The sequence below is a fragment of the Rhinoderma darwinii genome, chromosome 3, assembly GCF_050947455.1.
Source record: "Rhinoderma darwinii isolate aRhiDar2 chromosome 3, aRhiDar2.hap1, whole genome shotgun sequence".
Taxonomy (NCBI): domain Eukaryota; kingdom Metazoa; phylum Chordata; class Amphibia; order Anura; family Rhinodermatidae; genus Rhinoderma; species Rhinoderma darwinii.
Window position 1 is genome coordinate 47,171,862 of NC_134689.1, and position 25,978 is coordinate 47,197,839.

Sequence of the window (25,978 nt, forward strand, 5' to 3'; positions counted from 1 at the left end):
TTTTCCGTGACCTCCTCTATGTTTATGTTGTAGTCTACCTTGATGACATCTTGATTTTTTCCCCAGATCCTATGACGCACCAGAGACATGTCCGTCAGGTTCTGCTACGGTTAAGGGAGAATAATCTGTATGCCAAGTTGGAGAAGTGCGTATTTGACAAGGATGCTCTACCCTTCCTGAGCTACATCGTCTCGAATCATGGTCTCGAGATGGATCCTGAGAAGGTAAAGTCTGTCGTGGAGTGGCCACGTCCTCAAGGCTATAGGGCCATACAGCGCTTTTTGGGATTTGCTAATTTTTAAAGGCAGTTTATTCCGAACTTCTCCTCACTGACTTCTCCCATCTCTAACCTTACTAAGAAGGGTATGAACGCCAAGATGAGGACTCCCAAGGCAGAGTCCGCATTCAATAGCCTGAAGAGTGCCTACACGTCAGCCTCTATCCTCCATCATCCGGATGTCTCTCTGCAGTTCTCGTTGGAGGTGGACGCATCCTCTGTCGGTGCTGGTGCACTCCTGTTCCAGAGAGGTCCCAAGGGCAAGTCAAGGGTATGTGGATACTTTTCCAAGCTCTTCTCTTCTGCAGAACGCAACTACTCGATTGGGGATCGGGAATAACTGGCCATCAAATTGGCTCTGGAGGAGTGGAGACATCTACTAGAGGGCGCAGCTCATCCGATCTTGATTTTTATGGACCACAAGAATCAGACCTACCTCCAGACGGCCCAACGGCTGAACCCTTGTCAGGCCAGGTGGTCACTGTTCTTTGCAAGGTTTCAGTTTGAGCTTCATTATTGCCCGGCCGACAAGAATGCGAGGGCCGATGCCTTGTCCAGGTCTTTCGAGACAGAAGACACCATTGAGAGTCCACAGATTATTATCGATCCATCCTGCATTGTCTCGGTCAATCCCCTGCAAATTGGGGACATTCCTCCAAGGACTTTTGTGCGCCTGGCTGATTGTGGAAGAATCCTCCGCTGGGGACACTCCTCTAGACTGGCAGGTCACGCGGGCTTACGCAAGACCCGGGATTTGATTGCTTGTAATTTCTGGTGGCCCACACTGCCCAAGGATATTGTGGACTTCGTTTCTTCCTGTGTTGTATGTGCAGCCAACAAGCCCCCCCCACTCCAGACCTGCTCGTCTGCTCCAGCCATTGCCTGTGCCCAATGCTCACTGGCAGCATATAGCGATGGACTTTATCACGGACCCGCCTCTCTCTGCTAGATGCAGTGCTGTCTGGGTGGTGGTGGTGGTGGACCAATTTTCGAAGATGGCCCACTTCGTTCCTCTGACCGGACTTCCTTCTGCTCCTCAGTTGGCCAAGTTATTTATCCAACACATCTTCCGCCTGCACGGCTTGCCACAGCATATTTTGTCTGATCGGGGGGTTCCGTTTACCTCGAGGTTCTGGAGAGCCCTCTGCGGACTTCTTGGCGTGAAGTTGTACTTTTCCTCTGCCTATCATCCTCAGTCTAATGGTTAGGTCGAGAGGATCAACCAAATTTTGGAGAACTACTTATGCCACTTCATCTCCAAGCAGCATGAAGACTGGGTGCAGCTGCTCCCATGGGCAGAGTTCTCCTACAATAATCACACTAGCGAGTCTACTAGGAATACACCGTTCTGCATTTCCTACGGCCAGCACCCACGAATTCCTCTCCCGGTGCCTGATACTTCCGAGGTACCTGCAGCTGACTCCACGTTTAGAGACTTTTTGCAGATCTGGCTGCAGACTCTATCCTCCATCCTAATGGCAGTGGACCGCATGAAACGGAAGGCTGACACAAGAAGAAGAGAGCTTCCTCAGTTTCTTCCTGGCACTAAGGTCTGACTGTCGTCCAGGAATATCCGACTGAGGGTGCCGTCATGTAAATTTGCTCCCAGGTTCCTCGGACCATTCGAGGTCCTGCAGCAGATTAACCCTACAAGCTTCGGCTGCCGCCTACCCTCAGGATTCCCAACTCCTTCCATGTCTCCCTCCTGAAACCAGTGATCCTGAACCGCTATTCCAAGACTCCCAGCCCTGCGGTTACCTCCAGCGGCCCCTCTGACATCTTTGAGGTCAAGGAGATCTTGGACACCAAGAGAGTGAAAGGAAAGACTTTTTATTTGGTGGATTGGAGGGGGTTTGGTCCTGAAGAAAGGTCCTGGAAGCCAGAGGAGAACCTCCATGCCCCTATTCTTCTGAAGAAGTTTCTCTCTCGCTCTGGTCCCAAGAAGAGGGGGCGTAAGAGGGGGGAAACTGTAATGTCCGTGGCTGCCAGCTCCAACCTCCCCCAGACAGCCGCAGCCACAAGTCGGCAAGCACTGGCCGCAGCCTCCTCCTCAGGAGACGCCAGCGCTCGCGTCCACTCACCTCAGCTGGATCCCGTACGGGATCTCATGGATGAACTTTGACCTGTGAGTACCCTGGACTATAAGAGGGGTCCAGCCCCCTAGTTCTATGCTTGAGTGTTGTTATGTTCCCTAGTTTGTTTATATGATGGCACCGTCGTCGTAGCAAAAGATTCAGTATAACTTTTAATTTATTTAAAACCTAGGCTCATTTGAGGCTAAGGAGTCCAGTGGGCGGTCACACTAATGATTGACCACTATCTCTGCATGCACACTCATATAGAAAGGGCTGTAATCACTAAGTAAGAAAACCCACTGGACTCCTTAGTCTAGAATGTGCAGCGATTAAAATTACGAGTTATACTGAATCTTTTCAAGCGTCAGGTTTGCCATTAAAGAGTTTTTCCAGCCACTATAAACGACACTCCTATTAACGGATCATTAAAAAGTACCAAAAGCCCTTCGTCGAAGAGATCCATTCAGTCAGGAAGTTAGATTCTTTTTTTTCTGCATGTGTCTAAACACAGCATTACCGCACAGGGAAAACGGTTAGGCCGGGTACCCACGTTGAGTAAGCGCTGCAGAACTTCTGCAATGAAATTCCGTAGCATTTACAGTAGCAGCAAAGTGAAGTGAATGAGATTTAGAAAATGTCATGCTGACGTGGCGGAAAAAAAAAACACAGAAAAGTTGTGCGGAAAGTGCTCTGCTGTGTGACTCCATTCCGCAGCATGTCAATTTAGGCCAAATTCCCACGGGTCGGATACGCTGGTTAAAAATCACACAGCGTATCAGACCTGGAACCCGCAGCAACTTTCGTCCTGCTACGATGAAGTTGCATGCCACGTGACACTGCAGCAGTCACATGGGATGAAACATCATCCCAGGAGGCCGAATTGCAGGAAAAAGGAGGGAGTTCTGGGTAAGTAGGATTTTTTTTTTTCCGGAGTTGCGCTTTTTACAGCGGAAAAGCAGTAAAAACCACTGTAAATCCGCAGGTGCACATATACTTTGCTATAATCAATGTTTAACACTAAGGGTAGGAACACACACAGCGTATACACTGCAGATTTTATGCAACGGATTCAATGCAGAAAATCTGCAGCGTTTTACAGTAGCAGCAGTGTGGGTGAGATCTCAACAAATCTCGTCCCCACACTGCGGAAAAATGCAGCCGAAAAAAAAACGCACAGAAATTGATCTGCGGTGCGGTTTCTTCAACCGCAGCATGTCAATTAACGCTGCAGAATTTTGCAGCTCCTCTCTTATGGGGGTTACCATCGAATTCAATGGGGTGCTTAAACCCGCAACAAAGTGGTGTGTGTTGCAATATTTCCTGTGGAAACACAGCGATTCCGCTGCAAAAATTGCAGGTAAAAAAAAAAAAAAAACATTAAAAAGTTATACTTACTGTCGTGGAAGTCAATGGCTCAAAATATATTAGACTGAAATTTAGACGAGTGTTATAACAGACACTCACGGCAGGCACTTTATCCAGCATCCTAATCAGGATATTTCATACCGATATATATCGAGAGAGGAGAAAAAACAGACAGATGCTGCTGATATGCTCAAAATACTCCTCTGGGGGTTTATTTCCAAACTCAATTACAATACTATCATTCAGAAGGGGTGTAGGCTTGAGGTTAACCAATCAGAGGCAATGTGACAATAACTCTTATTCAGCCAATAGCAGACCATAAGAATATTTCAAATATATATTCTAATTCTTCATTAAAATGCTGACATCAGGTAACACCTGGAGACAAGCATATAATGGGCAGTTATTTGTTCTCATGGGGGAGTTTGTTGCGATAATAGTTGTACTTTATGTCTGGTCGTTCAGCCAACCGATTACAATGGACTATGAAGGCCACACGATGAACACATGAAGAGAAGATGTTTCTTTGAATTATATAGAGGAAAGTTAATTACAAAATGGAGAATACATATCTTAGTAATTCGGCATCCTGCTTGATAATTCACAATGTAATTTCATATAGAGAATATAGGTAAATAAACCATCCTTCACATTACCCAGAGTTCCCCGCTTCCTCTCCAGTCCGGCCTTCCTTCACGGGTGACGTAGCAAGCCATGTAAACGCTGCAGCTGTCACATGGCCTGCTACGTCATGCAGGGAGGCGGTAAGCATGTGCAATAATTTACGCAGCGGAATTTAAACCCGAAAAAACGCATCACAGTGTGGTTCGGTTTTTCGGACGGCATTCCCTGCGATATTGAGGGCGTATACGCTGCGCAGCTTGACACAGTGTATCCCCCCTGAATACGCCCTGTGTCTTCCTACCCTAAACCCGCAAGTAAAACTGCTGCAGAAAAAAATGCAGCATTCCCGCAGCAATATAAGCAGGAAAAATGCACTATATGGTGCAGATTTTTGTGACATATTTACCAGCGTTTTTCTTGAGATTCTGCTGCAGATTTTCTATAGTATACCCTAAGGCTGTGTTCAAATCTGTCGCGCATCTCATTATTTGAATTGCAAAGTGTAAAATCTGCGACAAGTAAACTCAGTTTTACCTGGATGGATTTAATGGCGAAAGGGAAGGCAAGCCTGATCACCCTATTGGTGAACAAATGACAGATCTTAGCCACATGGTAGAACATATGGATGACAGGGCGTACCTTCAGAAATCGAAGGCAAACGGATGAACTGATCACTTTTCAGCTTGTTCTGTGTAGAATGGTGTCAGGGACAACAGTCATGTCATTATCATGAGGGGGAAGGCAACAAAGGATCCCACCATTAACAATAGCAGATGGGGACAGTCCAGTTCCTGTGCCTTTCATTCACAGTTAAAGTGCATGTCCACAACACTCTCACATAGAAGTCAATAGGTTGTTTCTGTATTTTGTTTTCAAATTTTCAGCTGTCTGCTATAAAGCAACTCTCTGAAAGTGCGGTTGCAGCAAAACACGCAAGATGTAAATCATGTAAATAAAATATAGTTTAAAGAGACATATAATCAGACAATAACTACATATTAGAAAAAAATATATAATTAATGAAATAAAACTATACATTCCTGTATATGTATATATATATATATATATATATATATAAAAGACTGCACACAGTTACTACGCAGTCAAGCTTTTTTTTTTTTTGCTTTTTCTATTTATTTATGAGGTTTAGGTTCCTGAATCCATGAACAAAAATGGAAAAATGAGCACATGCATGTTTCATAAAATGTATTGACTTACAGATATGCTTTGAACCCTCATATGCCTGAATATACATAGAAAGCATACACAACAAATTCTTCAAAAAGCTGGGATGAATTTTGGAAGAAAACCAATATAAACTACTAGTAATAATTTACTTATCTCTATTCACAATAACAGAAATAGTAGAAGGCAGCAGGCAGCCCTGTGACTATAGGTAAACATTCGTCAACAAAATAGAGCCTGGCAGAACTTGACTGCTTTCTGCATTAGGATTTAACACCAAGTTATTTTGCATATTTTATATCCAAAAGTAGTAGTCAAAAGTAGTAGTCAAGCCCAAAAGGGTTCAGATATATAGAACATTTACTGTATATTTCCCCCTTTTTGGCAAACTATTGCCAAACTGCCCATAGGCAGTTTTCAGAAAACTATAACTCCTTGTAGGAGCTGTAAATATAATATAAGAATGGCTTAAATATTAGCAGGACAAGGCAGGAAACATTTCCCAAAGATTTTGCTTGGGAACTAAACATTAAGCTTCTGCACAGAGCCATATGGTATGGTCATCTGAATGCAAACATGGAAGCATATCTTAACAGAGCCTAAAGTTTTACAGACAAATACATCATATCATTTTACAAGGTAATGGAAATTTGGAACAAGACTTAATTTTCATGCACAATGCCTCCAAATCCAAAATATAGAATATCCAGTTTTACAAAAATGTATTCTGAAATCCAGTGTTGTGTTAGGGTACGTTCACACGGCCTATTTTCGGCCATTTTTCAGGCCGTAAACGCCTGCAAAATCGGAAGCAGAACGCCTCCAAACATCTGCCCATTGATTTCAATAAGAAAACAGCGTTCTGTTCCAACGGAGCATTTTTTTCACTGGGTTTTTTTACGCTTAAAAAAACGGCCGCAAAAGAGTACAGGACACTTCTTGGGACGTTTCTAGAGCCGTTTTCCATAGACTCTATTGAAAAAAGGTCCAAAAACGTCCAGTAAAAAACGCTGCGAAAATCGAGAGTGGCACAGTAAAACGTCTGAAAATCAGGAGCGGTTTTCTCTTGAAAACAGCTCCGTATTTTGAGACGTTTTTGACTCTGCGTGTGAACATACCCTTAGAATTACAGAAAAACCAAGGATAATGGTAAGAAATTCTAGTAAAATCTAAATAAAAAATGTGTACATAAAAGGTGTTGATCCTACTTTATTGGCTAGTATAATGAATTATACTGGTTCAGGCTTCTCTGAAAATAGTCTTCAAAATGTGATCTACATCCATTATAATTATTAAATGCAAAAAATTAAATTCATAACTAGTCACTTCTGTGACACACCTAAACACCTGGAAAAGCTAACTGGTTTTATTAGTAAGGCCGGTATCACACAGTCCTCACTAGAGGTGGACACAAGAAAATGTATAAGTCAATAAATTTCTCTTAGGCCCCATGCACACGACAGTATTTTCATCTATCCTGAAAGAAGGCCGTAAATACGGATCAGTAGACATCCGTATTTCATCCGTATATACGGATACTTACAAAAAGAAAGAGGTTGCAAATAATGTCATCAACATGTTGCCTAGCAATGCTTTCGTAAACACAGACGGTTTACGGATGAACATCAGTAGCCGTCAGTATTTACAGAAGCTCCCATAGACTTCTATGGGAGAGTCCTTGCCGTAATTACTGACAAGAACAGGACAGGTTCTATAATTTTTTTCAGCACGGACACCCATCAGTAAAAATACTGAAAGGTGTCCATAGCCAATAGAAATGAACGGGTCCGTAAGTACTTTCCGTAATTACTGGTGAAAAATACAGTCGTGCGCATGGGGCCTAAGGAGGCAAAGCTACACAAAAATGGCTTGAATACAACAATGTTAATATTATACAGACTTTCATCCAAATGACAGTTTGTGGAAATTAAGTTGGAAAGGTGAATTTAGAATGGGAAAAACTGAAATCGCTATACAAAGATTGAAGAAAGTCACTGCTGCTCAAAGTCCCTCTACTAAATGTGCACTTTAAAGGAGGGTAAATATTTATGTCAATTATTTATTAAGTCAATTATTTTAATAATTGTAATGAACGTAGAGTCTTTTCATACAACACTGTATATAAGCTATAAAGATGCTGACGCTAATGTATTTTGTTGTAATCAAAGGATTGTTACATTCTTCTTTTGATATGAAATACATGGATTCACCAGAACATCACATGCTTTACAAACTGATAATTAAAATAACAAGAAATAAAAGAAAACTGTTGGAAATTTCAAACAAGATTAGGTAAAAAAAAATATTAGGGGGACTGCTCTTTTCCCCCCAGTTATGTTGTAGGTGATATTTTATTTAGAATCTATATAAGAATAAATCATCCTGGACAGAAACAGACAGTCTCTTTAGTACAAGAATGAATAATCATGGATCTCCTATACCAAAAAATAAAAGTACTTCATGACAGAAGATAAAGGTAAAGAAGTAAACGCAGAGGTCAGTAAAAACATCCACCATCTTGCCATATGTATCCAAGGAACGACTTAGCACCTCAGAAGGGATTCCAGACAAAAGAAGAGCTGCAGTAAGGACTGTTGTTTTAGTCTTCTTCTCCCCCTAGAAAAAAAAGGAAAATAATGAAAATATTTTAGTACTCTTCTATACATATACTAAAGTTTCTCTTAGGCCTCCTTCACATCTCATTTTTCAATTCGTCAGAGGTGTACATCGGGACTCCAGACCACCGACGGAAGGCTGCAACGTATCCCACTGTACAGGCAAACATTGGGAAACATCGCCCAAAAGCCGAGTGCATGCACTACTTGAAGCACTGTGTCCAGGGAAGCTCTTGACGTCACGTCTGGCCCCAGAAAAGCTCTTCACAGACAGTGATGTCAGGAGCTTAACTATGTATGAGTCCTCATCCAGAGCATCGGAAGAGTTTTGGCTGGGGATCACGGCACTGGGTAAGCTCCCAACATCACTGTCCATATATGGACAGTGCAGTCAGGAGCTGCCCCAGGAAAGGATACCTGGGCAGAGAGGTACCTGATGCTCTTACCAGGACTCCTTCCCTTGCTAAACTTCCCCGACGTGTACGTTTAACGTATACCTGTGACAGATGACATACAGTGACATCCAAAAAAGTAGTAGGACAACAGCACACGTCTTCAAATCATCAAAGTGGTTTTATTGTCAAGACATCCACAAACGACAAGCAACGTTTTCGACCCATAGTGAGTGAAGGGTCTTTGTCAGATGACATACAGTGACATCCGTCACCCATAGGTTCCCATGTTAAAAAACTGTATACTGCGTGGTATACGTTTTTAAGGGGTCTCTTAGGATGTAATAGCATAGTCTACTAAGCTATTCCATCCTTCAAAAAAATCCCTATTTAAGTCGCTGACTGTATACATGAAGTTTGTATGTGTATTATAAGAAACTCAGAGGTTTTGATCTGGCTAAGTTCTGTGACCATAATAGAATACTTTATTATATGGCAGCACAATATACTATATTAGGGTACGACTCCTACAGTAGACAGACACTTGGTAAATGGACTGGCCTACCGGGGAGTTGGCGAATCCCCTGGTAAGCCTCAGCCCATCGTACAAAGTGGACAGATGCCGCAGCAATCATCTGTTCTCTTCCACTAGTTAGAGGAAGAGAACAGCAGATTGCTGTGACAGCCTCCTAACATAAAGGGAGCCGCTGGCTATAGCCACTTATTGCGGTGGAGCAGACAGCAGTTGGCTCCCTGCCCCGCCACTTATCCTGGTAAGCCTACTAGAGGCTGAGAGATCAGATTGGGAACAGGTGGGGAGGGTGCTGGAAAATCAAGGAGTCAAAGATGTATGTGCTGCTTAATCTGCAAAGACGATTCATGGCTATAAAACGTCATCATGGCGATTTGAGTCGGATGAGGAAGAAAAGGAAAGTTAACTACTCCAATCTGAGAAGACATCACCTGCGAGTCACTGCATTTACTAGTCCTTCTCAATGAATTAAAATATCAAAAAGTAAATTTATTTCAGTAATTAAATTCAAAAAGTGAAACTCCTATTATGTAGATTCATTACACACAGAGTGATCTATTTCCAGCATTTTTTTCTTTTAATGTTGAGGATTATGGTAACCATTAATGAAAACCAAAAATTTTGTGTCTCAGAAAATTAGAATATTTAATAAGCCGAATTTCAAAAATGATATTTAATACCGAAATGTTGGCCTACTGAAAAGTCTGTACAGTATATGCCCTCAATACTTGGTCGGGGCTCCTTTTGCATGAATTACTGCATCAATGCGGCGTGGCATGGAGGCGACCAGCCTGTGGCACTGCTGAGGTGTTATGGAAGCCCAGGTTGCTTTCATAGCAGCCTTCAACTCATCTGCATTGTTGGGTCTGTTGTCATCTTCCTCTTGACAATACCCCATAGATTCTCTATAAGTTTTAGGTCAGGCGAGTTTGCTGGCTAATCAAGCACAGTGATACTGTGGTTATTAAACCAGGTATTGGTACTTTGGCAGAGTGGCAGGTGCAAAGTCCTGCTGGAAAATGTAATCAGCATCTCCATAAAGCTTGTCAGCAGAGGGAAGCATGAAGTGCTCTAAAATGTCCTGCTAGACGGCTGCAATGACTCTGGACTTGATAGAACACAGTGGACCAACACCAGCAGATGCCATGGCCCCCAAACCATCACTGACTGTGGAAACTTCACACTGGACCGCAAGCAACTTGGATTGACGCCTCTCCACTCTTCCTTCAGACTCTGGGATATTGATTTCCAAATGAAATGCAAAATTTACTTTCATCTGAAAACAGGACTTTGGACCACTGAGTGTTGGTCCACTGTGTTATATCAAGTGCAGAGTCAGCACAGCCGTCTACCGGGGAAATTTTAGAGCACTTTATGCTTTACCCACAGATTACAGTTGACTGCTGCGGTTCACTTTGTGACCAGTTTATTGTCAAGGGTCCCATCTAATAAGTAAGGATTATCCAAAGCGAATAACCACTTTAATATTACAGGGCCATAAATTAAAATTACTAAATAGAATCATAATCTCTCTTGCTGGTTACAGGTCGCAAGCATGATCTCTTTACTTTACAAAATCTATAAGATGTCCTGCTAGCACTGGCACCCACTAAGCAGCTGGAAGCAGCCCTACGATTGGCCAAAATATAAACCGCTATGCAATCTAACGTGGAGGCTGCTGTCGGTGTTTGTAACAGGCGGAGGGTGCTCACGAGAGAACTTTCTGCCACCCAGCTGGAATAATTCTAAGAAGCCATATGATACTTCTGCCGGCATTATAATATAGCACAGATTACCTTTAACTTCCACCCCTTTTCAGAAGGTTTAGAGCCACAACCTTCCCTTTAGCAAGGCATCTTTCTAAATGTTCTTAAAAAGGTGCCAGAGGCTCTGGTGTCTGGAGCTCTGGAGAGTTGTCAAAGTTATGCCAAATGCTTTTTAACCCCTTCAGGACTGAGCCATTTTTTGATTTTCGATTTTTTTTCCCCGCATTCCAAGAGCCATAACGTTTTTATTTTTCCGTCAATAGAGTAGCGTGAGGGCTTATTTTTTGCAGGAGGAGTTGAAGTTTCTTCTGGTACCATTTATAGTTCCATATAATGTACTGGGAAACGGAACACAAATTCTTTGCGTGCTGAAGTTGGAAAAAACGGATTCCTCAATTGTTTTTGGGGTTTCGTTTTACGGCCTTCACTGTGCGGTAAAAACGACAACTCATCTTTATTCTGTGGCTCAATACGATTATACCAAATTTATATAGGTTTTTTATATTTTACTACATTTGATAAAAAAATTGGTTAAAAAAAAAAAGGTTTTGCGTCGCCACATTCTGAGAGCCATAACTTTTTTTTTTTTTAACCGATTGAGTGGTGTGAGGGCTTTTTTATGGGGGGGGGGATGAGCTGTAGTTTTTATCGGTACCATTTCTTGGTACGTAGACCTTTCTGATCACTTATTACATTTTTTTTTGACAGCCAAGTTGACAAATAAACAGTGATTTTGGCTTTTACATTTTTTTATGGCGTTAAATAAAGCTATATTGTAATAGTTCAGACTTTTACGGACGCAGCAATACCCATTTTGTTTACTGTTTACATTACTTTAGGGGGAAAATGGAAAAAGGATTTTTTTTTAACTTTTAATATTTTGCTGTTTTTTCCCCCCACACTTTATTAGCCCCCCTAGGGGACTTGAACCAGCGATCGTTAGATCGCTGGTACAATACACTGCAATACTAATGTATTGCAGTATATCGTCATTTTTACAGGCTTCTGCTAAGCACTGCCACAGGCAGAGATTAGAAGAGGCAGAGCGAAGGCAGTCCTGGGGGCCTTCATTAGCACCCTGGGATGCCATGACAACCATAGTCACCCCCCGATCTCGTTGCAGGGGGCAATGAGCTGTTGGAGGGGGGCTGTTCCCCTCTTTTTAACGCCTCAGATGCTGCGGTCACGATTGACCGCAGCATTTGAGGGGTTAAACGGCCAGGAACAGCGCAATCGCTGCTCCAGGCGGTTAGTCCCGGGTGTCCGCTGTAAAATACAGCCGACACCCGCAGCATATGGAGCGCGTTCAGCGCGTGAGCTCGCTTCGAACATCACCCCCCACACCTGGACGTAATAGCATGTCCGGGTGCCCGAAGAGGTTAATGTGGCGTAATATATAAAAAATGAACAAACTATAAAAGCAAGAATGAAGACTTGTACGCACGGTAAAAGCCCTTTAGAACAACCCCACAAATTAAGATTCTTGAGAGCAAATTGAGAGTATTTGTTTCATTTCTTACCTTTGGAAAATACTTGGACAGTCCCATAAACGCAAGTTGTAATGTGAGGAATGGAGCAAATATTGACTACAAAAAAAAAAGGAAGAAATACAGTAAATATTTTGATCTACAAAAAAAAACAAAAAAACTTAACTTTATGACAATCAGAGCGATGCAGTTCAGGAAAGACTTCTAGCTATTTAGCTGATTGATTCTGTTTAACTTAGTTGAAGAAATACAGTGGTCTCTTAGGTTACAATATTTTCAACTTATAGTGGTAGCTCCTGAATCATTATAAGGAACACATTCAATTTCTAACTTGCCTATCTGCGGTGCAACAGCCGAATTGGGGGCAACTATAGCAGAGGTTTGTAATGTTCAAGAACATAAGCCAATTGGCAGTCTTAAAGCCTTTCTCAATGCTCCAGAGGAAAGAAAAAATGACTTGCGTGCTATTGGCCCCTAATCTAGGAACCAAATATTTTGTTAGCTGCCAAATTAGATTTAAATCTTATTATAGGGACCTGTTGTTGGCTGAGATTTACTTTTATTTTTAGTTTTTTAACCCTTTTCCGCTGCAGCCACTTTTGACCTTCCTGACAGAGCCTCATTATTCAAATCAGACACATCTCATTTTAAGTGGTAATAACTTTAGAATGCTTTTACCTACCCGAGCAATTCTGAGATTATTTTCTCGTGACATATTGTACTTTCTGTCAGAGGTAAAATTTGGTCGATAAATTCAGCATTTAAAACACCAAAATTTAGAGAATATTAGCAAAAATTAGCATTTTTCTACATTTAAATGTATCTGCTTGTAAGGCAGACCGTTAAACCACATAGAATAGTTACTAATTGACATTTTCCATACGTCTACTTTATGTTTGGCATTGTTTTTTGAACATCCTTTTATTTTTCTAGGACGTTACAGGGCTTATAAGTTTAGCAGAAATTTCTCACATTTTCAAGAAAATGTCAAAAGCCTATTTTTTAGCGACCAGTTCAGTTCTGAAGCGGCTTTGAGGGGCCTATATATTAGAAGCCTCCAATAAATCACCCTATTTTAAAAACTGCACTCCTCAAAGTATTCAAGACAGCATTCAGAAAGTTTATTAACCCTTTAGGTGTTTCACAGGAATTAAAGCAAAGTAGAGGTGCAATTTACAAACTTAATTATTTCTGCAGAAATTCCAATATAATCAATTTTTTCTGTAACACAGAAGTTTTTACCAGAAATAAACAAATCAATATTTATCCAGATTCTGCAGTTTTTAAGAAATATCCCACATGTGGCCCTAGTGTGCTAATGGACTGAAACACAGACCTCCGAAGCAAAAGGAGCCACAAGTGGATTTTGGGGCCTTCTTTTTATTGGATTACATTTTAGGCACCATGTCAGATTTGAAGAGTTCTTGTGGTGCCAAAAAAAAGGAAACACCCTAAAAAAAAAAAGACCCCATTTTGGAAACTACACCCCACAATGAATTCATCTAGGGGTGTAGTGAGCATTTTTACCCCACCGATGTTTCATAGATATTAGAATTTGGACGTGAAAATGAAAAATGTAACTTTTTTCCAATAAGATGTTTTAGCTAAAAAAAACTAAAAAAAAAAACACTTTTTCTCGCAAAGAATAAAGGAGAAAAAGCCCCCAAACTTTTGTAAAGCGACTTCTCCAGAGTATGGAAATACCCCATATGTGGCCATAAACTGCTGTTTGGACACATGGCAGGGCTCAGAACAGAAGGAGCACCATTTGGCTTTTGGAGCTAAGGTTTTGCTGGATTGGTTTCTGGGTGCTGTCACAATTGCAAAGCACCTGTGGGACCAAAACAGTGGAAACCCCCCAGAGGTGACCTCATTTTGGAAACTACACCCCTCATGGTATTCACCATTTCGGTGGCAAATCTGTTGTGCCCAACACACCCCAAAAAATGTTAAGGGTATGGCAATGCCATATATGTTGAATTAAACGGGTGTTTGGGCACACTGTAGGGTTCAGAAGAGAGGGAGTGGCATTTAGCTTTCGGTACGTGGATTTTGCTTGGTGGTAGTTTTGTTTGGAGTATTACAGTATTTCAGTTTATAACATGGGGGCATATGTAATCTGGGCAGAGTACATCAGGGGCATAATCAGGTAATGGGGGGTAAAAAAAAACAATAAAAAAAATCCATAGATGTGTGTTACGCTGTGAAGCAATCCTTTCTGCACAGGCCCATGTCGCACTGATAAATGGTATTGTATCTTATCCCCCTTTTGGTCCACACTCTACACCTTTGCAGTTTGGGGAATTTTGCTGAGAAAGTGTTGTCCTGGTATAACACGGGCACCCTCGTTTCCAGCAGATATGGTTAAGTCCTTCCCTTCCCGGTTCCCTAATATTATTGCCTTGATAAATCGCCTCTTGAAACAGAAGAAATGTTCCCCTCGGCCCTTTCTTTCCTTAACTAATTTTATTTTTTCATAGACGTAGTGGTATGAGGACACTTTTTTGTGGGACGAGCTGTAGTTTTTATTGGTAACATTTTGGGGTACATGCGAGTTCTTGATCACTTTTTCTGGCATAGTCTTTTAGTCGTTTTTTTTTTTATACAGCGTTCACCATACATTATAAATGACATGTTAACTTTATTCTGCAGGTCAGTAGGATTCGGGCAATACCAAACTTATATAGCTTTATGTTTGACAATTTTTGCACAATAAAACAACTTTTGTCAAAAGAATGTATTTTTCTGTCGCCATGTTCCGAGAGTCATAATTTTTTAATTTTTTCGTCGGCAGAGTTGTATGAGGGCATGTTTTTTTTTTTTTTTATAGGTACCATTTTTGGATACATGCGATTTTTTGATCACTTTTTATTAAACAGCAATTCTGACATTGTTTTTTAGGGTATTTTTTTTACGGCATTCACAGCACGGTATAAAATATCTTTATTGCTCAGGCCATTACGGACGCGGCGATACCAATCATGTATGGTTTGTTTATTTATTTATTTTCAATAATAAAAAGGACTTGATAAGGGAAAAAAGGACGATTGTTTCATTACTTGAAACTTATTTTTTTACAACTTTTTCTTCACTTTTTTTAGTCCTACTAGGGGACTGTCTGATTGCTGTTCTAATACACTGCACTAGCGCCGCGGGGGCGCCGATTGGATACAAACCCCTTAAATGCAGCAGTTGCATTTGGCCGCTGCATTTAGGTGGCTAATGGCGGGGATGGGAGATAACTTTGGTCCCCTCCATTTCAGCAAGTTGTCAGCTGTAACATACAGCTGACACACATGGTTAATGGCACAGGCTCAGCTTCTGAACCGTCGGGAAGGGGTTAATATCAGCTGTAGGGTTGCACGATGCACCGAAATATTGATACTATTTCGATGCCGTGCACCCTAAAACGGTTCAATACCGTTAATTCACGTATTTCGATACTAAGCTGTGCTGCTGCACAGCTTAGTATTGTAACACAGGTAGTGTTAGAGCGGGGCTGCGGTTGTGTAATACAGCCATTGCCCCACTCCTGTCAAGTGTGCACATGCATTCAGCATGAGGTGATGCGACCAGCACTGCACTAATGAGCGCCGGCACTGAAGTCAGAACATGGCGGGCGCACTGCAAAACACCCCCATGTTCTGTGTTCAGTGCCAGCGCTCATTAGTGCAGCACTGGCTGCATCACCTCATGCTGACTGCACGCGGGCACACTTGTTGTTAGATGCGGGGCAATGGCTGTATTACACATCAGAGAGACCTCTCATCTCCGCTGCTATTCCCTTGAATGCTGCGATCAAAGCTGACCGCAGCATTCAAGGGGAAAATGAGAAGGGGGATGCCATCACAGGGAATCCCTGTGATGCGATTGAGCACAGGGATGCAGACAGCACAGGGTCCATTGAAGGACCCCAGGGCGGTCATACCAGATTTCCTGTTGTTAGGGCATACTTAGGTATGTCCTGACAACTGCCTATGTGCTATCAGCACACAGGCTAATGTAATGGCATATAGATATATGCCAGTACAGTAAAGTTTAAAAGTAAAAAAATAAATACCCATTTCTTACAATAAACATTAAAATAAGTCTCAACACATAAAATATACACATTTGGTATTGTTGCGACCGTAATAACAAAATTTATAGAGTCATTTATGACGTTTAAGCTGTTAAATAAAATAAAAACGGTTTTCTTTCACTTATTCATTTGAGGCACGAGGTATTATGAATTTTGAAGCTCCATGTGCCTCACATTAATACTAATTAACCCCATCATGTACCTCATTAACCCAATGTTGTCCATTATGACTGAGAGGAACATGATGGGGTTAATTACTATTAATGTGAGGCACATGGAGGTTCAAAATTCATCACACCACGTGCCTCAAATCAGAAAATGGAAGAACTTTTTATTTTATTATTATTGTTTGCAAAGTATCATTTTGGTATAGAGTATCGCAATACTACACGAAGTATCGGTATCGAAGTCAAAATTCTGGTATCGTAAAAACCCTAATCAGCTGTGTTGCCAAATGAACATATAGTAATAAATGAGGGGAAGTAAAGAATTTAGAAGAAGATGGTTATTTCATGGAATTATATCCAGACCATTTTTAACCCTTTAGTGACCGGCATATTTTGGAACTTAATGACTTAGATATTTTTTTGTTTTTTTGATTGAAGCATTATACATGGCATACATTTTTTTTATAGACATAGCATTGTTAGGGTTTGTTTTTTGCAGGATGAGTTGTATATTTTAATGGCACCATTTGGGGGTACACATTTATTAACTTTTTTAAGAAGGCAATGGAAAAACAACAGAAATCTCGCTACTTTTTATATTTTTTGCATCTTAAATTTACGCTTTTTTATGTTTTCTACTTTTGCATATTAAAAACACTTTTTAAAAAAGTTTTTTTTTTGTGCCGCCATATTCTACAAGCCATAACTTTTTTATTATTCCGCCGATGTAGCCACGAGGGCTTAGTTTTTGAGAAAACTTTTTTGCTAAACCAGTTTTTCTAGTTGCCATGGTGACTTGGCAACCAGTGTTCGTCCAGCCCTGAACTAGTACACGTGGCAAAGAATTTCCATATTTCAGAGAACAAAATTAAATTAGCCTAAAAACGCACATTTAGATCAAAGGCCATGCAAAAATGGTAGTGGAACATTAAAATAAGCATCTACTACTAACTTCATTACTGAAAAACATGGTATAAGTTATAACTTAGAGTATAATGAAATATTACTTGAAACGTGGTAAAAATGCTATTCATAACATACATATTAAGGACACATTCAATAAACATTGTGAAACTGAAAGGGTTTGTGGTAAGTGGTGATCATAGTGGAGGATAAACTGTCATGTCTCTCATACGGATTATACGCCAACAAACAAAAAAATAAAAATGAATTAACATTTGCTTATAAGATTGTGACTATAATGAAATCTGCTGCGCCCACTCATCACTCGTAAAAAAGAATTAATACTGAATATTTATGCGATAATCTTACCAGATACTTGCACACAAACAGCCTAACGGTCAAAGCCAGAAGGGCGCTTCCGGCAAGTCGAAAAATACGGAAAGAGTCCAACTCCTCTACTCCACTACCATTGTCAGGAACTGGCTTGTCACCACTGAGTTGGTTCCTAAGCTTCATGGCCTCATCAAATTTAGTTATGTATTGGTTCAGGCTTCGTGGAGTGGACTCTAGTGTCACATCTGTTCGGTTTCTCAGACCATTGTCGTCTTTCCTGTACTCAGAATTGTCTGTTCTTTCCACTGCGTAGGACTCTATACCATCCGCACTGCCACATGGATGATCACTTGATGTGCCATTGTCTCCAGCAAGCATGGTGCCCGGCTTTGTTAAAGATGGCTGCAATGGGAGAGAGTCTGGTTTAAGAACATATTCCATCCGGAGTTCTTCTACTGAAAAAAAAGTAAGCACAAAAATGTTTTCTGAAAGTTAATTTATATCGAAAAATTTGTCATGTTTTATTTTTTATAATAACAATAAATAAAAAGTTAAAACTTATTTTAGATAATGAAAAAAAAAGTTTTCTTTATTGGTATAAAGGAAATGTATCTGAACACAGATGTGTTCAAGTGTTGTAATATAGGAACAACAGCAATTCATTCCTAAAAAGAAAATATTAGCGACCGTGGTGGGTCAGCCCTGCGTGTTGGCATTCATGTCCATGTAAGCCATATTCGTAATCCTTTCACGACCGGGGTTATTATGGGCCTTGAAAGCCAGGAGCAAAAATGTCACATCTAGTCCACATAAATATTTATTTTTAGTACACAGAGTTATTATTTAAATCAGCTTTCTATCATAAAACATATATTTATGTGGCTATCCACATTAAAAGAAAATAATAATTTGATGTGGAGTTCGAATAAGAGGAATCATCTCACTATTATTAGAGGGTAGGCTAGTTATTGATAGCTCCATCATACTGTTGGAGGCCTACATAAAACAGGATAGCCTCAATATAAACTATACACAGAGAAGGCTCTGCATGCATTCCCTCATCACTACCTGGTCTCTACGAGAGGGCCGTCTTCCATCCCCTCCTGGAGGCTGTAATATTCTATGACATGACTTTGTCAATTGAATCAGATTAATTTCAGCTGCCACAAAACGCGCACACCCTGTTGAACGGTCTATATAGAAATACAGGAATTAAGTTTGTATTTCCAATACAGTCGTTTTAAAAATGACTAAAAATAAAAAAAATAATTACTACTCTTCTACATACATCTAAATAATGAAACTACAATCCCTTTAATTTACGTGGGACGGGCGGGAACGAAATTGTGGTCACAAAAAGCGAACAGTTTCTAGAGAATATTTCCCATGAAAAACAGGGATTGCTGTAAAAACATGGTGTTTTAACCCCTTCCTAACTACCCGCTTTGTTTTGACGGCAGGCGGAGCAGGTCCTCAATCTACAGTGAAGTCTTTTTGCCTCCGGTGAGCGCTCATCCTAGAAGCAGTAGCTGAAACATACAGCTCCTGCTTTTAGAGACACCTTTTGAGTGCAGCTGGGATCGGAAAATAATCCAACCCCAGCTGTTTAACCCTTTGATCGCCGCGGTCCATGATCAAAGGTGACTTCCGGTGATGCAATCGGAGACTGGGGGAACCCTCTGCAGTCTGTCCCGTGGCCTAGAAAAGACTCCAGAGCTGTCTCTTCAGTAGGCCTGCTGTTAGGGCACACTATGTGCTGCCTAACATCAACCTGTATCATAGTGACACAGTGTAATGTATTAGCATACAAAGAGTATGCCAATAAATTTTATGTGAAAAATAAAATTCTAAATAAAAGTTCTCTCGTCGTGGGATTGAGAAAAAAAATGTAACAAAAAAAATATATAAAAATGTCCAAAAAAAAACAACTATTTTGCAAAAAATATATTCTATTGCCCATACATTACATAAAAACCTACACATATTAAGTATCTACACGACCGTAATAACATGAAGAATTAATTTAACGGGTTATTTAGCGGAATATATTAACGGGATAAAAAATAAGCAACAAAACCAATGCTGAAAATCACTTTTTCCTGCAAAAAAAACCAAAAACTATAAAACTTACACAGTAAATATTTTCTACCCCCAAACTGTGCAGAAAAAAAAATACAATTTGTCCCGCATAAAACAAGGCCTCATACAACCACATCAATGAAAAAATAAAAAGTTATGGCTGTTATGGCAAAGGTTGAAAAATGTAACTGGTCATTAAAGGCTATGTACACCTTTGAAGACTTTTTTTTTTCTACTAAAAAAACAGTCTATTAGAGTTCTTTGTGCAACTTTGTAATTTGTTTTTATTGGGACGGATGGCTTTGGTGAGAGCGGGTCCTGCGTGTCATATCCACTTGTTATCATCACATCTAAGTTATGAACTTAGATTTGATAGACAACAGCTGGATCCTGACCCACGGTCACTGAAGCTGCCAGTCCTACTGACCTAATGGATTTAGGTTTCGGGGCAGGGCACAGCTTCTATGTATCCAGGATACATAGAAGCTGTATCTAAAAAATGTTTAAAAAAAACAAAAATTACAAAGTTGCACAAAACACTATAATTCACTGTTTTATTAAGAAATTTAAATAAAATAAAAGTCTTCAAAAGGTGTACATATCCGTTAATGACTTTTCAGGCCAGGCCATTAAGAGGTTAAATACCACACAATGGCCACTTATAGGGCATGGTGCAGTCTATAACAGACCCCTAGTGATCATACATTTTTGGCCTTATCCAATATCACAAATGGACACGATTGGAAAAAAACTCTTAAGGCCAGGATCACACAGACATTTTTTGTTCAGTTTATGGCTTAGTTTTTTTTGCCAAACAAAGGAGTGGACACAAAAGAAAGGAGATGCATCAGTCTTTTCTTTATAACTTTACTTCCTTTTGGATTCACATGGCTTTGGCTCAAAAAACTGAGCCAAAAACGGCATTAAAATTGTGTATTCCTGGCTTTACAGCAGTGGCAGGCAACTAGCCACCCTCAGTACTCACCTTGTGGCCTATCAGTGCTGTTCTGCATACATACACTAATCTCGGTTTTGCGCCATAAAAGAGACTGGGATAGAGAGCCCCACCAATAACCAAGAACAGGAGATAAAGAAACTCTGTTGCTCCCGTAATTCCCATAGACTAGAATTGTGAGTGAACATGCATGTGTGGCCTTCTTGGCCGCATCTAAAGGCCCCCCATCATGTGGCATGTTGACCACCACTGCTTTAAACATCATTTTGGATTTTAAATATAAACCTAATCTGTGTAAAAAGTTAAAGGGGTTCTAAACCCGTTCTTTAACCCCTTCACGACTGCCATACGGCGATATACGTTCTAACTGCCGATGCCCAGTGCAATTAGCACGTATAGCGACATTTGCAGCGTGCATCGGGGTTTGAGTGCAGCAGCTGCTTCAGCGTGAGCAGCTCTGCACTAATCTATGTGTCGGCTCTCTTTACAAGTGCCGACACCTCTTTGACTTAGTTTCATAAAACAAACATGTGGTTTTTTTTTTAAATGAAACTAAAGTTACAAAAGCAATTCTGCTCACAATTAAGTAGTCTGCACTTTTCTCTCTCCCCAGTGTGTTTTGGCACCTCCCCCCTCCTTCGGCTTCTGCCCAGAGATAACGGAGCTTGTTATCTGGGCAGATATGGTAGTAAAAGTTTTGATTTAACTCTTTAGTCTTCTGCTCTCTCCTGGAGAGTGAAGAAGGCTAAGGGTATGTTCACACGCACTATTTACGGACGTAATTCAGGCGTTTTACGCCTGGAATTACGGCCGAAAATACCAATTGAAAGCGTCGGCAAACATCTGCTCATTCATTTGAATGTGTTTTACGATGTACTGTGCAGACGGTCATTGCCGCTGTCAAAAGACATATAAAGAGATATATATATATACATATACATACACACACACACATAACATTGATAAATACATTTAAAAAAAATACAAAAGTGTTTTTTTCACATTTTTAGTGATTTGTCTGCTCATAATAAAAATTTTAAACATGGAATTAATTAAACTAATTTAGAAAATTATAGTCTCATAAGTCTTGCAAAAAACAAAGCAAAAATAGGTAGGATAATCAAAGCAGTTGCAAAGTTATCATCATCATTTAAAGAAGTGCACATCAGAAATGGAAAACTTGACCTGGACACAGGGGCACCAATGACCCATGGTCATGAAAGGGTGAGGGTATGTTCACACGGCAGCCTCTGTTACCGCTGAAATTACGGAGCTGTTTTCAGGAGAAAACAGCCCCGGCATTTCAGACGTAACGGCAAGTGCAGGCGTTTTTTGCTGCGTCCATTACGGACGTAATTGGAGCTGTTTTTCCATGGTGTCAATGGAAAACGGCTCCAATTACATCTCAAGAAGTGACAGGCACTTCTTTGACGCGGGCGTCTTTTTTACGTAAAAAAAATGACCGTCGGCACAGAACATCGTAACCCCATTCAAATTAATGGGCAGATGTTTGCCGACGCTTTGGTGCTGTATTTTCGAACGTAATTCGAGCTTAAAATGCCCGAATTACGTCCGTAAATAGGGTGTGTGAACCCAGCCTTAAAGATAGCTGTCTGGATGATCAGGTCTGGCTCCAGGAACCCCTGGCGATCAGCAGAGAAACTGTGCTTGTCTTTTAACCCCTAAATGCTCCATGACATACATGTACATCACAGAATAACTAACGTTCAGGCACTATGCCGTATAAGTATGTCATGGTAATCGCTCAGGAACAGAAGATGCGATTAACAGCAGGATCCCAGCAGTGATTGACAGCCTCGATCACTGTGAAACAGATAGGGTCAGAAAAACCTCTGATCCAGGCCCTTTAATCCCTTAGATGCTACATTCAATAGCCACCACAGCATCAAAGGTGTTTGACAGAGGGAGGGGGCTCCATTTGTCAGCCCATCACCGCTGATGAGTTACCATGGAAAGGCTCCCGGGAGTGCCATTTGCACTATTCACATGAATGGGGCTGTGCTGCATTTCCCTGCACAACCAGTGGCACCTCTGGTTAGGCTGGGTTCACACGACCTATTTTCAGGCGTAAACGAGGCGTATTATGCCTCGATTTACGCCTGAAAATAGGGCTACAATACGTCGGCAAACATCTGCCCATTCATTTGAATGGGTTTGCCGACGTACTGTGCAGACGACCTGTAATTTCCGCGTCGTCGCTTGACAGCTGTCAAACGACGACGCGTAAATTGACTGCCTCGGCAAAGAAGTGCAGGGCACTTCTTTGCAACGTAATTTGAGCCGTTCTTCATTGAACTCAATGAAGAGCAGCTCAAGATTTACGAGCGTCACAGACGCCTCGCATAATACGAGGAGCATTTACGTGTGAAACGAGGCAGCTGTTTTCTCTTGAAAACAGTGTCTTTTCACACGTAAATGCCTGCTATCGTGTGCACATACCCTAAGGGAAAACCAATGATAAGAATCTCAGTATCGTTTAGGTCCCCGCAGTCAGACCACACCGATTATAATATGATGGCATAGCCTAGCGATAAGCCATCACATTGTCTAATGAGAATAAAGGGCAATCGAAAAATAGACAGGGAGGCATCACTTCCAAAAAACAGACATGCTTGAGAAAGGTACTGTTCTACTGAAACGTTGCACGGGTTATTAAAGCGGTCTGTTTTTTGGAAGTGCTGCCTCCCTGTCTATTTTTCGATTGCCCAGTATTGAGGACCTTGGACCTGGTCCTATTGAGGCGTGCACCCACTTGTGGTCCGGTGCTGTGGAATTTTTTTTGTTCGTACTAATGAGAATAAAGGGCCTTTTGCAGCGGCTGATATTCGTTTGCTCCTGTCACACGGAGCTATGGATGGGGACGAGCAGTCGTTATTGTGATCGCTCGTCCCCATACATTATTATCATGTCAACAGCGCGTCTCTCTGTTTACACAGGGAGATGCGCTGCCGACAACGATAACATTTCACTTTTTTAAAACGATACGATCAGCAGATGAACGAGTGTTTGCTCGTTCATCTGCTGATAATTGCCCTGTGTACACTGGGGAACTATCGGTAACGAGCACCATATGAACGCTCGTCTGCACGATAATCGGCCAGTGTATAAAGGGCCTTAGGCCTCGTGCACACTTTCGACACCGTTTTCACGGATCCGTGTGCCCGTTTTAGCGCCCGTGTGCACTCCCGTTTCCGAGCGCCCAGCATGGTACAGTCCAGGGTGCTGAAAGAGTTAATGGGCTGCACTGATCAGCGGTAACTCTTTCAGCATCCTGGACAGTACCATGCTCGGCGCTCGAAAAATACAATTTTAATGTAATAAATAAAAAAAATAAATAAAGTTCATACTTACTTTCCTCCTGTCCGGCCTCCAGCGATGACGTTTCATCCATGTCACCGCTGCAGCCAATCACAGGCTGTAGTGGCGATGACGCCAGAAGGCCAGCCTCCAGGGATGACGCTTCATCCCACGTGACCGCCTCTGCAGCCAATCACAGGCTGCAGCGACAGAAAGGAAGGCTGGACTGGAGGAAGAAGAGGGACTCGTCACCAAGACAACGACCGGGTACATATGAACTGATTTTTATTTTAAATCAGCAGCCTCTTTTTTCTATCAGTGATTGATAGAGACAAGTGGCTGCCGATTAGTGTAATATTTCTGTAATGTTTTTCTGCCCGCCCGGCCGTTGCTAGGCAACGGCTCCGTCACACACGGACGGCACACGGATGCCTTGCGTGTGCCTTTAGTTTTTTTGACGGCCCATATTGACTTGCATGGGCCTCACGGTCACGGAATCTCGGACCAAAGTAGGACATGCGCTACTTTGGATCGGAACGGAGCAACGGACCATCAAAAAAACTGAAGTGTGCATGTCCCCATTGAAATGAATGGGTCAGTGTGCTAGCCGTCAGAAAAACGGCTAGCACCCTGAAGGAAAACACTGAAGTGGGCATGGGGCCTTAACCATTTGACTCTCCATAAAATTGGACACAGATTGCATGAGTATATATATATATATATATATATATATATATATATATATACACACACACACACACACACACACACACACACACACACACACACACACACACACACACACGCGTGACTCAGGGAAATGATCATGTTGAGATGTTCATTCTAAATACAGCACTTGCAGGATCTCAATGTGTCATATGCAGGTCAGTGCAAATCAGCGTCTAGAGATCTACCATTAGACGCTGCGACACAGAGCAGCAGTCACGCTGCCTCCGCGTATGACACAACCTGCATCTACAAGCGCTGCCTCATTCTTAGCAAGGTTCTCACCGATGCTGTCCGGCTTGTGGATACCCATTATCCTGTTCATCCTCTCCTCCGAATTATTCATCAGCTTCCGCCGCCGGATCTCAGCTCTCCTTTGAGACGCGGTCATTGTCACGTCGGTAAGCAAGTCTCCAGCATTGTCCGGTGTTGCCATCCTGTATGCGCTAATCGTCAGTCACTGCCACCTTTCGCAGTCCTCAACACAATAAGCTGCTAACATCGCTGTCAGATGGGTGGCGGCGCCTTCTGATGACGTTATTGCCAAAGAGCAGAAGTAGCGCCATCTTGTGGTTGGCTAGCGATTACACTGGGTTAGGTTTAGGTTTTTAGGTCCCTCTACTGCCTATATCCATTAGTTTCCGCCGCAGGATCGTAGTTCTCGTTTGAGACGCAGTCATGTTCACATTGGTAATAGTCTCCGGTTTTTGCCTGAATCGCCATACTGTGTGTGACAGTCACTTGTCACTTTCTGCACTTGAACACAATAAGCTGGATGGCAGCACAAATGATGTTTTTTCACAGATAGCATAAGCAGCGCCATCTAGTGGTTGGTTAATGATTACATAGGGTTAGGTTTTTACATTTAGCTGCCGCCAAAACAGCCTAAAAACGAGAAATAGAAATGTCAATAAGGAAAAAGCTGAAAACCTTGTTTCTGCTGATCTGTATCAGATGCTTACATCTAAGAAAAACATTAAGTATTTTACTATTTATATAGCACCATCAACTCTGGTACCTCCCAACCGTCCCAGATTCAGCGGGACTGACCCGCTGTGGTGTCTCGGGCGGGCGGTGGTATGTCCCGGACTCCTGATT

The 25,978-nt window shown here is 41.6% G+C and overlaps 1 protein-coding gene across 2 annotated transcripts; it reads right to left on the reverse strand.

The window, feature by feature from the left end:
- Nucleotides 1-5,447: 5,447 nt before the first annotated feature.
- Nucleotides 5,448-25,592, reverse strand: CAMLG (calcium modulating ligand). 2 transcript variants are annotated; one of them, XM_075859954.1, is made up of 4 exons: nt 25,166-25,592; nt 17,839-18,254; nt 12,352-12,417; nt 5,448-8,142 (listed from the first exon to the last, which is right to left on the reverse strand). In XM_075859954.1, the coding sequence occupies exons 1-4, from the start codon at nt 25,314-25,316 to the stop codon at nt 7,951-7,953; spliced, it is 825 nt and encodes a 274-aa protein (XP_075716069.1). In that variant the 5' UTR covers nt 25,317-25,592; the 3' UTR covers nt 5,448-7,950. The 2 variants fall into 2 exon arrangements, with proteins under 2 accessions (XP_075716069.1, XP_075716068.1); XM_075859953.1 differs by having other exon boundaries at nt 17,839-18,257; nt 25,166-25,591.
- Nucleotides 25,593-25,978: the final 386 nt, after the last annotated feature.